The following is a 15,877-nucleotide window of genomic DNA, read 5'->3' on the forward strand; positions in this document are numbered from 1 at the left end:
TTTCTTTTTATTAGAACATATTTGAATATAACATTACCAGAGATGGCAATGCACACTGACGAACTATAATGGTACTTTAAACCCTTGTAGTAACAGTCCAGAATATCTCTTTTAAATTATCTCTTTAAAACCCAAAGGTCGTGGGTCTTCACTAGTATAACATGAAGATGAGACCTGGGTGAGTAGGGGCAGCTTGTGCTCAATCCAAGAGATCATTATTAATCACCACAAGGTTCTGCGTAGCCTGATGGGAGAGAAAAGTCATCACCAGTCATGCCCAGCTGTGAACTGGGAAAGCCACAATAACAACCCAGCCTGGCAAGATATGTCGGTGGGTGCCATAGTGGCGTGAACATTACGGGGCTTTACCAACTACTTTATGATTAGATATAAAGCTTTCTCAGAGGAGACGCATGGCTGATATTATCAATCCGGGGTAAACTTACTACTGCTATGTTGTTAAAAGGGCAAATTATCAAACGGTCTTCAGCCTCCCAGTGGGCAAGATCAAGTTGTTACTGTTTCTCTATACCCGGAAATGGATGGCATTCTCAGGCCTCACCAGAGAAGCTTCTTTGTGCCGTGGACAGTGCGATTAACACAGAGATTCAGAACTGGCCAAAATGCAAAGAATAAATGACAGCCATAACTGGGACATCTATTATCATATCTCTTGTGCCCAAGGCTTGGGAAACATCAAGGAAGAGAAGGAAGAAGGGGCCTAAAGATCCCAAGAGCCGTGAGTCACAAAGGACTGTGTTGAGACAATGTCTTCTGGACATCACAGCACCGCTGCACCCGAACTCACCTCAGGTGTAGTTGTCTGCGTGAGAGCAAGCCAGGCAACATTCTAGCATGGGTGAGTGTGAGGAGGGGCTCACTACCTCCCACCCCTGGCTTAGAAACTATCGACAGCTGTTGGCTGTTGGTGGGGGTGGGGGGGGAATCATTTTTCTTTAAAGGTGCAGCATCTAAGGTTGCCTATGCCTCCGTAGATGCCCTTAGACTCCTAGTCATATAAGCAGCACAAACTGGACTCAATAATTTATGGGGGAAAAAAAGGACATGAAGTCTGGGGCTGTAGGGGTGGATCTGGGAGAGATAGAAGGAGTGGGGGCAAATATGATCCAAACATATTGTATGCATGAAATTCTCAAATATAAAAATATCCGGTTAATAAAGAAACATACTAAATAAATTACTGGCCCTGGCCTAGGATAGTGGGAACAGGGAGAGGAGTGGAAGAAGTGTCTTCCTTTGGGTGATGAGTAGGATGGGGTAGCAGCCCAAGCCAACGGCTTCAGGAAAGAGTTGACTGGTATGAGGCAGGGGTAACTTGAGATGAGGCCCAAAGGACACAGGGCCCAGGAGCACTGAATAAAGTCACATGCAGTCACCTCCCTGGTCCCTGGTCCCTCTGTGATTCAGACTAGATTCCATCATCTCCCCGGTTAGTGGTGGCTTCTCTCGTGCATCGCCATACAGACTTAGTTGGTCACTGTCAAAACTCAAAGTGGTGATTTGCATTGCATACGTCTCAGGTGGTGCTGGTGCCCTGAGTTAGGCGGAGGAATGAAACAAAACACACCAACATGCTTTTAAGACTCAAAGTTTCTCTCCAGTACTCTGGACCCTCCTGGGCTTGGTGAATTGCACATGGCTGACCCCTGAGTCAGCTCCAGGTCAAGTCTGAGCAACACGTGTAGCCAATAATGACCTACTTTCCTTGACAGGAATAATTCGGTGAAATTTTCACAGTGCTTCTATTATTTTTTTTATATACTAAATAGCATTCTGAAGATCCAGGACCATGGCAGTGGGTTCTCAGGTCTCCAAACACCTGAGGCATCCTTTGAGGCCCCAACCTCCCTCTTTCACTGCCATGTGGCAAGTATTGACATTAAGAACTCTTACCCACTCAATGTTGACAGAAAAAACAACAACAACAACAACAACAACAATAAGGAAGACATCATTCACAATAGAAGGAAACTAAGTCTGGTGTCAGAAGAGCCTTGCTAACAACAGCCCAAAGAGCATGTTACCAGTCAGCCACTGTGGAAGCTGATGCTTAGGGAACAGAGCTGTGAATGAAGCCAGCACAACCCACCCATGTCTGTCCCTTCCTGGGGTACTCACCCTCACTGAGGAATTCTAAGTCCTATAAATTCCAAAGACAAAGTTTCTTTGTCTTTGAAAAGAAAACACACAGGGCTGTCTGTCCCAGGACTCCAATCCAATCAAAGACATTTTCAACAGACAGTAAGATTACAAAAAGGTTAAGTTTCTGTGTGATTCCTTCATGCAAATTAACTGTAGAGATTCTCAGTCAGGAGTGCTCACTGGGCAGCTTATTACTCAAAGCCACAGTTCATGCCAACTTCTACCTTTATTATGGCTACTTCTCTCCAGCTGACAGTCACTGTTCCCACTGGGAACACAATTTTCAAAAATAAGCCCACCCCCTATACCTTCATTCAATTTAATTTGTTATCAATATCCAAAGAATGTAGCTCGCCTGTTGAACCAATCTCCAGGGCAGTGCTAGAATCATGTTCCCCAGATCCTCAGCATTTCCTGTTTCAGAAGCACAGACAGCAGCCACTTGGGTGGCTGGCATGGACAACACTGCCAGGATGCTATTGACCTCTTAAACGGCATGCTGGTACCACGGTTATCCAAGCTTCCCACTGAGGGGAATAACATAGGCACTAACTAACCGGGAGGAAAGATATGAGTGACTTAAAAGGCAAGAGTGTTTTTCTACCCCAGCATTATTCTTGTTAGAGACAGCACCACAGAGCAGAGTGTGATTAAGGCTAAAATCAAAGCCTACGTACTAGAACTTGAACACGCTATAGTTTCTGAATTTATTCACTCCCTCCAATTCCTACAATAAAGACGTGATTCTACAAATCGCACAAAAGACATTTGCTCATTAGAGACTAGCTGTTACTGAAAGTAAATAAAAGAGATTTCCGTTAGAAGAGTCTGAAATTGCCATCCGTACATGCTTACCTCTGAGACCAGAAAACAAATGTGCCAGAGGAAGGCTGGCAGGGAGAATGGAACATCATGGAACTGTTTTCAAAAGGGAAATTAACTGGTTGTTCCTATTCTGGCTTAGCTGAAGCTGTAAACGTCTAATCAGATACGTTTTTCATAGTGGCTTTGCCTGTCCCACAATGAAACAAAGTCCCCAAACCCTGAACCACTTGCTGTTGTTTTGATGTGGCTATTATTGATGTTTTCTGCTGAGTAAAACCAAATGACTTCGAACACCACCCCAAAATGAGAGTCAGCTTTAGAGACCACGGATGTGGGTCCTGAGTGTGCCAGTTCCCAGGAGCCACCGTGAAGGTACAAGCCCCTGTTCTCACGGGCAAATCCGGCCTCAAGTTCTTGCACCTCTTGGCGCCAAGAGGCAAACAGCTAGCACACAGGATGGACCACAAGGACCACACGGCACTTCCAAGAGCAGGCTGCCCATAGGCTGAAATTCATCTCAGCGTCACCCAAACCAGTTCCAACCTGACAGCGCCAGGAATGATGTGATGCAAGTGAATGTCCCTACCTTCTCTTCCTGGGACGTCAAAGCCTCTGCTTTCCTGAAAGAGAAGAGAGACGTGGTCTTGAAGGATAGTTCATAGGTGCTGAAGGTACAGGTACTTGCAAATGACTCCTGTCTTATTAGTTGCATTTTCACCTCACACAGCACATGTACGTACATGTACACACACACATACACACACACACACACACACACACACACACACACACACATGGGTCAATGCACACACACACACACATGTGCAAATGTAAGCAACTTATTACTTTGGTGACTTAGATTTTAAAAATACATTATTGAGGCTAGAGACACTAAGATACAGACTGGTTTTCAGAGGACCCCGAGTGTTGTGTCCTGCACCTATCCAGGGGCAGCTCATCCATAACTTTAGCTCCAGGAGATCTGGCCACAATCTCTCTTGGCCTCTTTCAGCAAGTGCACTTATATGGACCTACTCACCAACACCCAACACATACATACCCAAAATTAAAACAACTAAAAATACATTGTTAATAATGCAGTGTTTTCTTTATGTGCAGTTTGGGCCAGTTCCAAGTACTAAAAATGAACTCAGTTCCAGGGTGTGGTCCCATGCTTTGCCTCATTTGTGTGTGCTTATGATGAACCCCTAGAAAAAAATATCATCTGGTATCTGATTATAGCCAATTCATAGTTTCTAAAGGTTGAGATCTCATGGACAATTTGAATAGCGAGTCTAGGTCACTGGGCCACGTTAAGCCCTTTGCTTTTCCTAATCCGATCTCAAGGATATTTTTGATGCGAGCCCTGTGCAGTGCAATAAGCAAACTATTTCAGAAACTACCCAGGTACCACAGGATGCCTGCATTAATATTCAGTTGAACAGGGAGCTTCAGAGGAGATACACAGCACCGAGAAATCAAAGGGCGATTTGCCTTGATAAATGCCAGCATTTCAAATTCAGCTGGAAACAAGGAAAATTATTTTTTAAGAGAATCTTTGAACATGGCACTGAATAATGGACAAATTTTCAGGCAGGGAGCATGGAGGGAGAGTGCTTCAGGAGGAGAGGAGGGGAGGGGACTCGCTGAGTCAGTATCCAGTAGGCCCGGGATGAGGAGAAAGGTCGAGGGGAGAAGAGTTAAAGGGGAAAGGCTGGGAACACACACATGGCAGTTTCATCACTCGTGTGAAGAATCTACACCTCATCATAAATGACCAGTTTAAGATGAAAAACTACAATGGCTGAGGCAAGCCAGAACTCCGCACTGTCTAGAAAGAGAAAACAACGAGTGTGGACCTCCAGCTCCTCCGCACCAAGATCACTCCATGGCGGCACTGCACTGTGAGCAGGTAGCATGGTTGTTCCTACTATGGTGTTCTTGGCTAGCGTCCCTGTGTGGTCAGGAGAGAGAAGCAACGATGGAAGTAAACCAGGAGACCATACTGGAAAGTCTCCCTACCTATGATGGCTAGTTTAAAAAATGTCACCTTGCCACACCTAGAGTCCCCCTGGGAAGAGAGTCACACTTGAGGAACGAGCTAGCTCATTCTGCCTGTGGGCATGTTGGGGGGACGTTTGTCTCGATGGCTAATTGATAAGAACGCAGTGCATTGTGGGTGTTTCTGACCTATGTAGGAGTGAAGAAAGTTAGCTGAGCATAAGCAGTGAACAAGCAAGCATGTGTCCTTTCTCTCTTTGCTCTTGACTGTGGAAATGGTCCCTGCCTCTGTTTCCCCTCACTGACAGACCGTAATCTTCAATTATAAGTCAACTAAACCCCTTTGCTACTGATTTGCTGTAGATAGGATGTTTCACACAGGAATAGAAATGAAACCAGATCACTCAGGTCACTCCTCTCATGAGTGAGAAGCCCTAATGGGGACCAGTGGAAGACATGTCTGCGTCACACAAAGGTGGGCACACCAACAGAAGCTTAGTTCACTGATGAGAACGAGCTAGCACTCAGCAGTGCTGGGTCTGCCGAAACAATGAAACAAGTGCGGCTTCCGAATGCTGGGCCCCATGGGGACTCGCTGGGTCAGGGGTTAAAGAAGTGGCCTGGAGATGGTAACGATTGTATAAGATGCATAAGCCGAAAGCAAAGCCATACTCTGTCAACCTGCCCCTTGGCAGCTCGGTCCTGGGCCTGCCATCTCCATCCCCTGCAAACCACCACATGTAGTACTGTGAGCAAAGAGGTGGTCACAGTCGGTCCTTATGCTACCAGGAAAGCCTTTGCAACTTTGTTATTGTGGTTGCATAAAAAATATGCATTAAGGAAAATAGATGTCTATACAATGTTGCCATCTTCCCGAATAACATGGCATGTCTAATCATTTCTTCAGGTCTATGATTGCTTCTTTCAGGAGTATTCAGGGCTGCAGAGAAAGCTCAATGGATAAAGCACTTGCCACACAAGCATGGGGACCTGAGTTTGGGTCCCCAGGTCCCATGAAAAGTCAGACATGATAGTGTGCATAAGTATATTTTTGGATGAAAGCATAGAACAGCACATATGTGGAGGCCACAGGTCAACTTTCAGGAGTTGGTTCTCTCCTTCCACAGCATGGATCCGGGGCGTGGAACTCAGGTCATCAGGCTTAACGGTAAGCACCTTACCACTGAGCCATCCCGCAGCAGGCCCAGCAACTAGTTTTCATACTGATTTTAAAACCAGCCACTTGGGCTGGAGAAATGCCTCAGAGGTTAAGAGCACCGAATACTCTTCCAGAGGTCCTGAGTTCAATTCCCAGCACCCCACATGGTGGCTTACAACCAAGTATAATGTGGTCTAGTGCCCTCTTCTGGCCTGCAGGTGTACATGCAGGCAAGACATTGTATACATAATAAATAAATTTAAATAAATAAATAAATAAATAAATAAATAAATAAATCCAGCCAATTTACTAAAGTTCCTATTGTTTATGAGAGTTCTCCTCGTTGATTCTTTTGGGATTCTTGCTTGCAGCATTTAGGAGCTTCTGGGGTTTCACGACAAAGGAAAAGCAGCTACAACTCAACATTTTGCAATCCGCACACGGCAACGATCTCTGTCTTTAATGCCCGCTTTCAGCTCTGCTCTCCCTGTCTTGTTGCTAGTCTCTTCCTTAAACTTGTGGCTTTGGCCACAGCGGCACATGCTTGGAATCCCAGGACTTAGGAGGCCGAGGCAGGAGGCTCACCACAAGTTTGAGGCCAGCCTGGACTACATAAGGTGTTAAGGCTAGCCTGAGGGATAACATGAAACTCTGGCCCCGCCTGCTAAAAAAGACTGCAGACATAGTGAACACGTTCAGCTTGTTTCTGACTCCAAAGAGAAAGCCTTCAGTGTCTCTCTATTTCAGTGAGTCTGTAGTATAGTTAACATACCTCTGCCAATGTGACTGATACACATCACATCAACTTTCACATCAATAATGTGCTGGGTAAAACTGCCTGTCCCCTACCCGCTTATTTACCGACTGTTTGCCTTTGTTGGTGTGAGCACTGGGTTGGAGCCAGTATCTAGTCACTTGTGCAGTCTTGGTACTGTAAAAGAACAGGTGCTTGGTACATATTTGTTGAATAAAAAATAAAATAAAATACATATGCCTTGAATTTTATCAAGTGCTACTCCTGAATTTATGGAGATGATTTTTTTTCCTTTAGCTTTATTAACAGGTTGGCTTACAAAGCAGATTTTACAATACTCTATTTTTCTAAGTTTTCCTAACTTATGATGTACTTTTAAAAGCACAATCTTGGGGGCTAGAAAGATGGCACCACTGTTAAGAGCATTTGCTGCTTTTTGAGAGGATCAGGGTTCAGTTCCCAACACTCATGTGGTGGATCACAACCATCTATAACTCCTGTCCCTAGAAATCTGAGCCCTTCTTATGTCTTCTACAGGCACTTTACACATGTGGTGCACATATGTACATGTAGGCAAACACCCATGCACATGTAATTAAAATAAGTAAGTATTTTAAAATGTGATCTTATCTTTTCCCAAATCTTGAGAATAATATGATCACCTTGGTATAGGAGGCACTTAAACTCACAACAGACACACCAGAGTATACAACAAAGAATTCACACTGAAAACTGCAAGAAATAACAAGAAATAACCATAACTCGCTACATAGGTAAACCCATCACAGAAACTGTAGACTCTTAAGGACAGGAACACATGCAAGGATATACTCCAAATCCTGAAAGAACACAACTTCTAAACTACATTACTATAGGAAGCAACATTTATTGTTGTCTGACCTGAACAAGAAATAAATATGTTTCAATAGAAGTATAATATAAAGGAATTCATAATCAGAAAGCAAACTCTATAGGAAAAACATAATGGGATTCAATATTTATAAGAGAAAAACTAAAATAGCCATTACCCATACAGAAAAAATAAATTCTAGTAGGAACCAGCTAATATTAAGAAAAAAAAATTCAACATCAGAAAAGTAACAAAATGACAGGAATTAGGATATACCTTTGCTCTATATATCTGAATATTAGTGATTTCAGTTAAAAAACATGAACTAGTGCCTAGATTTTAAAACAAGATTCAACTGTTTGCTGAATGCAGGAAACACACTTTGCTGGCAAAGACGTATACAGATGAACTGTAAGGAAGGGAAATGACATTCTAAGCAAATGGAATAGGGAGGAGTGCAGCAATATTTATACATATATATATGGGGGTATCCTGAATGTTGGTACCCAAAATTATAGGACACAAACACTACTGGACAAAAAGGAATGGACAACGTCTATACATTAGTAGTAGGTAACTTTAGATTGCTCTCTCACCAGTAATAAGTCATTCAAACTAGCAATCAACAATGAAATCTTCAGAGTTAAATAAATACACACACACACACACACACACACACACACACACACACACACGTCAACTGCACCTAGCAGGCATGCTCTATCCAACAATTACAAACTACACCTTCTTTCAGTAGCACATGGGGCTTTCTTCAAAACAGATCATATTCCAGGGTCAGCATTTCCAGCCTGCAGCTCATGGGCCATGGGTACAAACCCATTCAGCCAAGGATATGAATGTGGCCCAACATGGAATCATAAGCTTACTTAACTACTATGAGACATTTTAAAAGGTTTTTTTTTAAGCCTAATTGATTTCTCATTCTTAAGTATGAATTTCATAGATAGCGATGTCATGTGGCTGTTTCAAAAGTATGGATACGCCTCTTCAGTAATTAAAATAAGACTTAAATACAGCAGTGGAAAAATTCCTTGTGCCTTGACAGATATTAATAGGATAATACTAGGTATCAACCACCAGAGAAATTACAGACACTAAATAACATATGCAGAGACCTTGCAATGATCAACCAGTAAGACACTGAAGAAATTGGGGAAGATAAAAAAAATTTTTTTAGATTCTAATAAAAATGGAAATATGCCCAAATCTATGAGAAACAGTGAAGACCATTCTAAGAAGTAAGTTTATACCAGAGAATGCCTAAATGAAAAAAAAAAATCAGAAAGATCTCAAGCTATGTAATGGTATAGCTCAAGATCTTTGAAAAGCAAAAGTAAGCAACTCCAAGAAAGTAGGAAAAAAATAACAAAAATTCAAGCTGAAATTAGTGAAATGAGTTCTGAAGAATAATACAACAGGTAAGTGACAAAAAAAAAAAAAAAGACTTTGTTCTTCGAAGATAAAGGAGATTGATGAACCAGCCAGAAGGAAGTTCAGGAAGACTGAAATAAGGAGAGTTAGAGGTCAAACAGGAGATGTTACAGCAAATACCACCAAAGTACAGGAATCATGGGGATCGTTTTGAAGACGCATGCTTTATAAAGTGGGGAGTTAGAAAAATGATTACATTTTTTGGTGTTTATTGCCTACCAAAATTAAGCAAAGATGAAATTTAAGACTTCAGCAAGGGGTCTAGAGAGGTGGCTTACTAGTTAACAGCTTTTGCTAGCTCCTCAGCAGGCTCACGCTCTGTTCCCAGCACCCATGTGGGGGCCCACGAACACCTGTTTCTCTAGTTCCAAGGGATTCAAAACCTTCTTTTGACATCAACAGGACTCATGCATGTATGTGATATAAGAACACACACACACACACACACACACACACACACACACACACACACACACACAGGCAAAGCACTCATACACATATAATAAAATAAATCTTACAAACTGTAGTTTAAAAAAAGAAGAAGAAAGAAAGAAAAAGAAATAAGTTTAGGTAGAAAAGTTTCCCAGCAGTGAAAATCAGGTTCTGTTCTGAGCGTTACAGACACTCGAAGAATTAATGACTTCTGTTCCTTAGGTTCCATAAAATAGAAAGAATAAAACTGTTTTCAAATTCATTCTGTGAAATCAGTATTACCTCAGTACTCAAACTGGGTATAGACAACAACCCAAACTGAACCTGCAAATCAACATCTTTGATAGACATACACACAAAAATCCTCACCAAACACATGCAAACCAAATTCAGCAACATATTAAAAGTATCACATATTACAATCCAGTTATTGTTGGAATGTAAATGTGGTTCAAAGTAGACAAATAATTAGATGTAAAATTAATCAAGAGCAAAAATCATATGACCAACTCAATAGATTTTAAAATCCCTTGTCAAAATTCAATATACCTTCAAAAAACTAGGAACAAATATATCATGCCTAAACCAGGGAAAAGACATATACAACTAACCCACAACCAACATCACACTGAATAATGATACAGTTGAAACATTTCTTTAATCTAGGTTTCAGTGGCAATAATATTTAATCCCAGCACTCAGGGAAGCAGAGGCAGGCAGACCACTGAGTTAGAGGCTAGCCTGGTCTACAGAGTGAGTTCCATGACAACCAGGGCTACATTGAGAAACCTTGTCTCCCAAAAACAAAAAACAAGCAAACAACAACAACAACAACAACACACACACACACACAAAACAGGAACTAAGTAGTACACACTCTTACCACGACTATTTAATCTACTACCTTTAGTCCTAGGAATTTCAGCCTGAGCAAGAAGGCAAGAAAAATAAAAGCAATGAAACAGAAAGGGAAGAATTTAAGTTATTCCCATCTGCAAACAATATGACCCAATACTTAGAAGACCCTAAAGACTCCACTAAAATGCTTGGCCTTGTTTAAAAAGATTCAGTAAAGTAGCATGATTTGAAATTAACATGCAAAATCAGTATCATTTAACTACAACAATGAAGGGACCAATCACTTTCATAAAAATCTGAAAAATAACAAGATTTTCATAAATAAACCTAACCAAGGAGGTGAGAGATCTTTTGAAGGAAAATTATAAAACATGGATGAAATTGAAGACCCCACAAAATAGAAAGATGTGGAAGATGGAGAGACCACCCGAGCTCATGGCCCAGCGGAATCTACACTGTTAACAAGGCCATACCACCAGATGCAGCTCATAAATTCAGAGCAAGTCCAATCAAAATCATAATGATATATTTCAAGACAATCTTATAAAGAAGTACAAAAGACCCAAAGTAACCAAAGTGATTCAGAAAGAAAATCAAACAAACAAACAAACAACAAACAAACCACAAGCCAACAAGCGAGAGGGGTTATTGAATCTGATTTCAAACTACAGTATAGAGACACAATGTTAAAAAAAAAAAAAAGCATGGTATTGGCACAAAAACAGGCACATGTACCAATGGCATGGAATTGAAAAAACAAAAACACCGAAATAAGCCCATCCCACTATCATCAACTGGTTCTCGGCAAAGGTGAAAAAAAAAAAACAGTAATTGTGGAGAAAAGATGGTCCCTTTAACAAATACTGTTAGGGCAAAACAGATTCCCACATGCAGAAGAATGAAACTAGACCATGCAATAGTTTGTCACTGAGAGAAGTCCAGGTAGGGGCTCAAGGAAGGAACCTGGAGGCAGACCACAGAGGAATGATGCTTACTGGCTGGCTTTCAGGCTCACCTCCAGCTGCCTTTCTGAACTCAGCAACCCAGGACCACCTACCCAGGGTGGGTATCAATCCCCACAGTGAGCTGGGACCTTCTCCATCAATTAGCAATCAGGGAAATGCCTTATAGACATGCCCACAGGCCAGTCTGATGGAGGTGATTCCTCAGCAGGCCAGTCTGATGGAGGTGGTTCCTCAGCAGGCCAGTCTGATGGGGGTGATTCCTCAGCTGAGGTCCCTCTTCCCAGGTGCCTCTAGTTTGTGTCAGGGTGACAACAAAAGCTAACCACCGCATCTGCGCTGCAAAAATAATTTTTTAGTTTAAATTTTTCTTTTTAATCCTGCCAAAGGGATCCAGAAAAAAGTAAGTCCATCATTGTGCGCAAAACTTCCCTGAGGTCTGACAGTGACTAAGCTGGACATAAACAGGACAGGGGGCCAATAAACAAGGAAAAACATTGTGCCAATGAAAACTAGTACAGAAAATCTAAGTACAGACTTTCTTGGTAACATATCACCAGGGAGACAGAAGTTAACTGAGAAGGAATGGTCTGGTGCATGAACAGGCTTTATAAGATCCCAATATTTCCAAATAAGTGTGTGCTTGAATAGATCAAGATGACCTGCAAGCATTCTCTGTGCCTAGGAATAAAATAGTCACTCAAGAAAGTCAAGAGTTAGTCCTAAGGCTCCTTACACATACTCTACAGCATCTAGTCCAACATTAACAAGAGGGACAGGAAACAGCACTAAATAACTAAAACCCAAGGAAAGAGACCTCAGGTTACCCAAGCAGATGGTTAAAATATGGCTAAAATACAAGAAAACCTCAGACTCAACTAACCTGGGCCCATAGAGGGGCTCACAGAGACTGAGCTGACAACCATGGAGCCTGCATGGGTCTGACCTCGGTCCTCTGCACATGTTACAGGTGTGCAGCTTGGTCATCTTGTGGGACCCTAACAGTAGGGTGGGGCAGGGGGGGGCTGTCTCTGACTCTGCTGCCTGCTTTGGGAGCCTTTCTTCCTACTGGATTGCCTTGTCCAGCCTTAATATGAGGGGAAGTGCCTAATCTTACTTGATATGCCATGATTGGTTGATCTTCATGGGAGGCGTGGACTTTTCTGAAGAGAAATGAAGGAAGAGTGGATGGGGGAAAGGAGAGGGGAGAGAAGGGGATGTGGGGGGAGAGGAGAGGGGATGTGGGGGAAGAGGAGAGGGGAGGTGGGGGGAGAGGGGAGGGGAGGTGGGGGGAGAGGGGAGGGGTGGTGGGGGGAGAGGAGAGGGGAGGTGGGGGGAGAGGGGAGGGGAGGTGGGGGGAGAAGAGAGGGGAGGTGGGGGAGAGGGGAGGGGTGGTGGGGGGAGAGGAGAGGGGAGGTGGGGGGAGAGGAGAGGGGAGGTGGGGGAGAGGGGAGGGGTGGTGGGGGGAGAGGAGAGGGGAGGTGGGGGGAGAGGAGAGGGGAGGTGGGGGGAGAGGAGAGGGGAGGTGGGGGAGAGGGGAGGGGTGGTGGGGGGAGAGGAGAGGGGAGGTGGGGGGAGAGGGGAGGGGAGGTGGGGGGAGAAGAGAGGGGAGGTGGGGGAGAGGGGAGGGGTGGTGGGGGGAGAGGAGAGGGGAGGTGGGGGGAGAGGAGAGGGGAGGTGGGGGGAGAGGAGAGGGGAGGTGGGGGAGAGGGGAGGGGAGGTGGGGGGAGAGGAGAGGGGAGGTTGGGGGAGAGGGGAGGGGAGGTGGGGGGAGGGGCTGGGAGGAGAAGAGGGAAGAGAAACTGCAGTCGGAATGTAATATATAGGAGAAGAACAAATTTAAATATTTAAAAAAATAACTAAAATGTTGAAAAAATAACTAAAATGTTGAAAAAAATAAAAAAGATTTTTAAATTTTAGCATAAAACTACAATCTATTAAAAAAAAAGTGGACATTCTAAACTGAAAAGTTAAATAACTGAAAGAATTAAACAGATTTAACAGCCAACAAAAAGAAGTAGCTGAATGAGAGTTAGGTCAGTAGAAAACAATCAGAAGAGCTGTGACGAAAAACACAAGAATTAAAATTATGTGTGTGTAAGAGACACATAACCCAGTGGAAAGGTCAAACACGGGTGTAATTGGAATTTGAGAGTAAAAGGAGAAAAGGAATTGAGCAGAATTGGTATTTAAAGAGAAACTGGTTGCAAATTTTCTCTTAATGAATGAATGACAGCAAAGCCAGAAATCTGAGACCTCTACAAAGCCTAACCACAATCAATAGAAAGACATCCATCCCTGGGTTCTCACAGCAAAATAGCTGAATGGCCGTGAACAAAAAGAAACCTTAAAAGTAGCCAGAGAGCAGCTGGCAGAGACGGAACATGCAGCGTCTACAGAAGAGCAGTGTGACGGTTGATGCCTGCTTCTGAGGAGAGAGAGACCCTGAAGACAATGAAATGTCACCCTTAAAGGTATGGTAGGCCAGGTGGTGGCAGCCCATGCGTTTAACCCCAGGACTCAGGAGGCAGAGGCAGGCAGACTTCTGAGTTCCAGGACAGACTGGGCTACACAGAGAAACCATGTCTCAGTATGTGTGTGTGTGTGTGTGTGTGTGTGTGTGTGTGTGTGTGTGTGTGTGTGTGTGTGTGTTGTAATTGGAATTTGAGAATAAAGAGAGAGAGAAGGAATTGAGCAGAATTGGTATTTGAAGAGAGACTGGTTTCAAATTCTTTTTTAATTAATGACTGACAGCAAGCGAGCGAGCGTGTGCACACACACATAGAGGCATATAAAATTTTAAATAAATCTTTTTAAAATTCAGATACTAATACAGTAAACCAGATGAAGGTGAAATAACAATCCATTTAGTCAAACAAAATCTGACATGAAATTTTTGTTTTAGAATTTAAATAAAGCAGCTGCCTGAAGGAGAAAGAGGAAGAGGAAGAGGAAGAGGAAGAAGAGAGAAATGAGAAAGCCTGGCCTTTTGCACTAGGCTCTAAGGATAAGCCAGCACACGCTAGACAAACAGCTGCATGGCAGGGGTGGGTGTGCCTCAGAGAAAGAATGAGAAAACCCAGAGTGTCTGGGAATGCATCTGAAAGAATGAAGAGAGAGAGAGAGAGAGAGAGAGAGAGAGAGAGAGAGAGAATATGAAGGAAAGAGAAAAGTTATCCTTTTCTCAGTAATTCTGAAAATTGGTCAGGTTTAAACCCAGCCACATGACGGACAGTGGCTCCATAAGTGACTACATGGGCAAGGTTTCTGGAAAGGAAAGGTTTATCTCATTTAAGAAATAATTATTCTTTCCTTAGCATGCCTCGAGGGGGATCAGCATTCCTGAGGGAAGCCCCTCAGGCCCAATCGATCTACCCAGAGGTAGGCTGTGTTCTTTTGCCTAGGAGGAAGCAGCTTTCCCGTAATAGGCCTTCAGAGGTCCTATATCACTGTGAGGCCATTGGGATGGAACGGTAAGAAAAAGTGTCCACTCTAAACTAAGACAAGTAAAGAATGGGAGGAAACAAGGAATAAAACAAAAACCACCTCTAACCTCAGGCTTCTTAGAAGAGACCCATGATCACTACAAACCTACAAAAAAAAGTTGAATGTAAAAATGTTTAAAAACAGATAAGACCACATCAGTTCCAACCAAATAAAACTTGGTGTAGATAAAACAGACTCTAAGGCAGGAATTATTATCAGTGATTTTTAAAAAAAGAAAGTTCATAATATATACACCTAATAGGAGAAGCTAAATGCGAGAGAGCGCGCGCACACACACACACACACACACACACACACACACACGCACGTACACACACACGAGATGAACACCATGATTAAGAGGCTTGACTTAATGATACACACAATCACTGTCCCCAACAACTGAGCCATTTATTAAAAGTTGCTGAGCCTTCAACAAGTTACAAATTGCAGGGACCACACTGAGAACTTTCTGTGTAACTTTCTGACTATCGTGACTTCAAAGTAGAAATCAGTAACAAAGACAGTGGGGGAAATTCCCACAAACATTTGGCCCATGGATCCCCAAAGCTTCCCAAGTAACACCCACAGGGAAGACTCCCATGAGAAGCAAGAGCTTCAGAGCAGAATTGAATTCATGTTCACAAGTGTGGGACACAGGGCTGGGGCCAGCTCAGTGGCCGGGCACTTTCCTTAGGTGCATGGATCCCTAACACAGAAAAGAACCAAGCGGGATATATTAGTGTTGAGAGGAAAAATGATAGCCTCAAATGCATACTTGAAGGACATGTTTTTAAAGACTGAAAATGAATGACCTAAGCATTTATCTTTTAAAAACTAGAAAAATAACAATTTAAGCCCACAAAGGGTAGAACGAAAGAAATATGACAGGAGCCGAAATCAATACAATAGGGAAGAAAATTGCACCAAGAAAA

The 15,877-nt window shown here is 42.9% G+C and overlaps 1 protein-coding gene across 2 annotated transcripts in view; it reads right to left on the reverse strand.

Annotated features, from left to right (window-relative positions):
- FSTL4 (follistatin like 4) overlaps nucleotides 1-15,877 on the reverse strand; it is a 409,848-nt gene that overhangs the window by 359,399 nt on the left and 34,572 nt on the right. For both annotated transcript variants that reach the window (XM_084762862.1, XM_084762861.1), the window contains exon 3: nucleotides 3,575-3,608. In XM_084762862.1, the coding sequence (XP_084618988.1) occupies nucleotides 3,575-3,608 (34 nt within the window). The remainder of the gene's footprint in view (nucleotides 1-3,574; nucleotides 3,609-15,877) is intronic.

The sequence above is a fragment of the Acomys minous genome, assembly GCF_964271855.1.
Source record: "Acomys minous genome assembly, chromosome: 16".
NCBI classification, from domain to species: Eukaryota; Metazoa; Chordata; class Mammalia; order Rodentia; family Muridae; genus Acomys; species Acomys minous.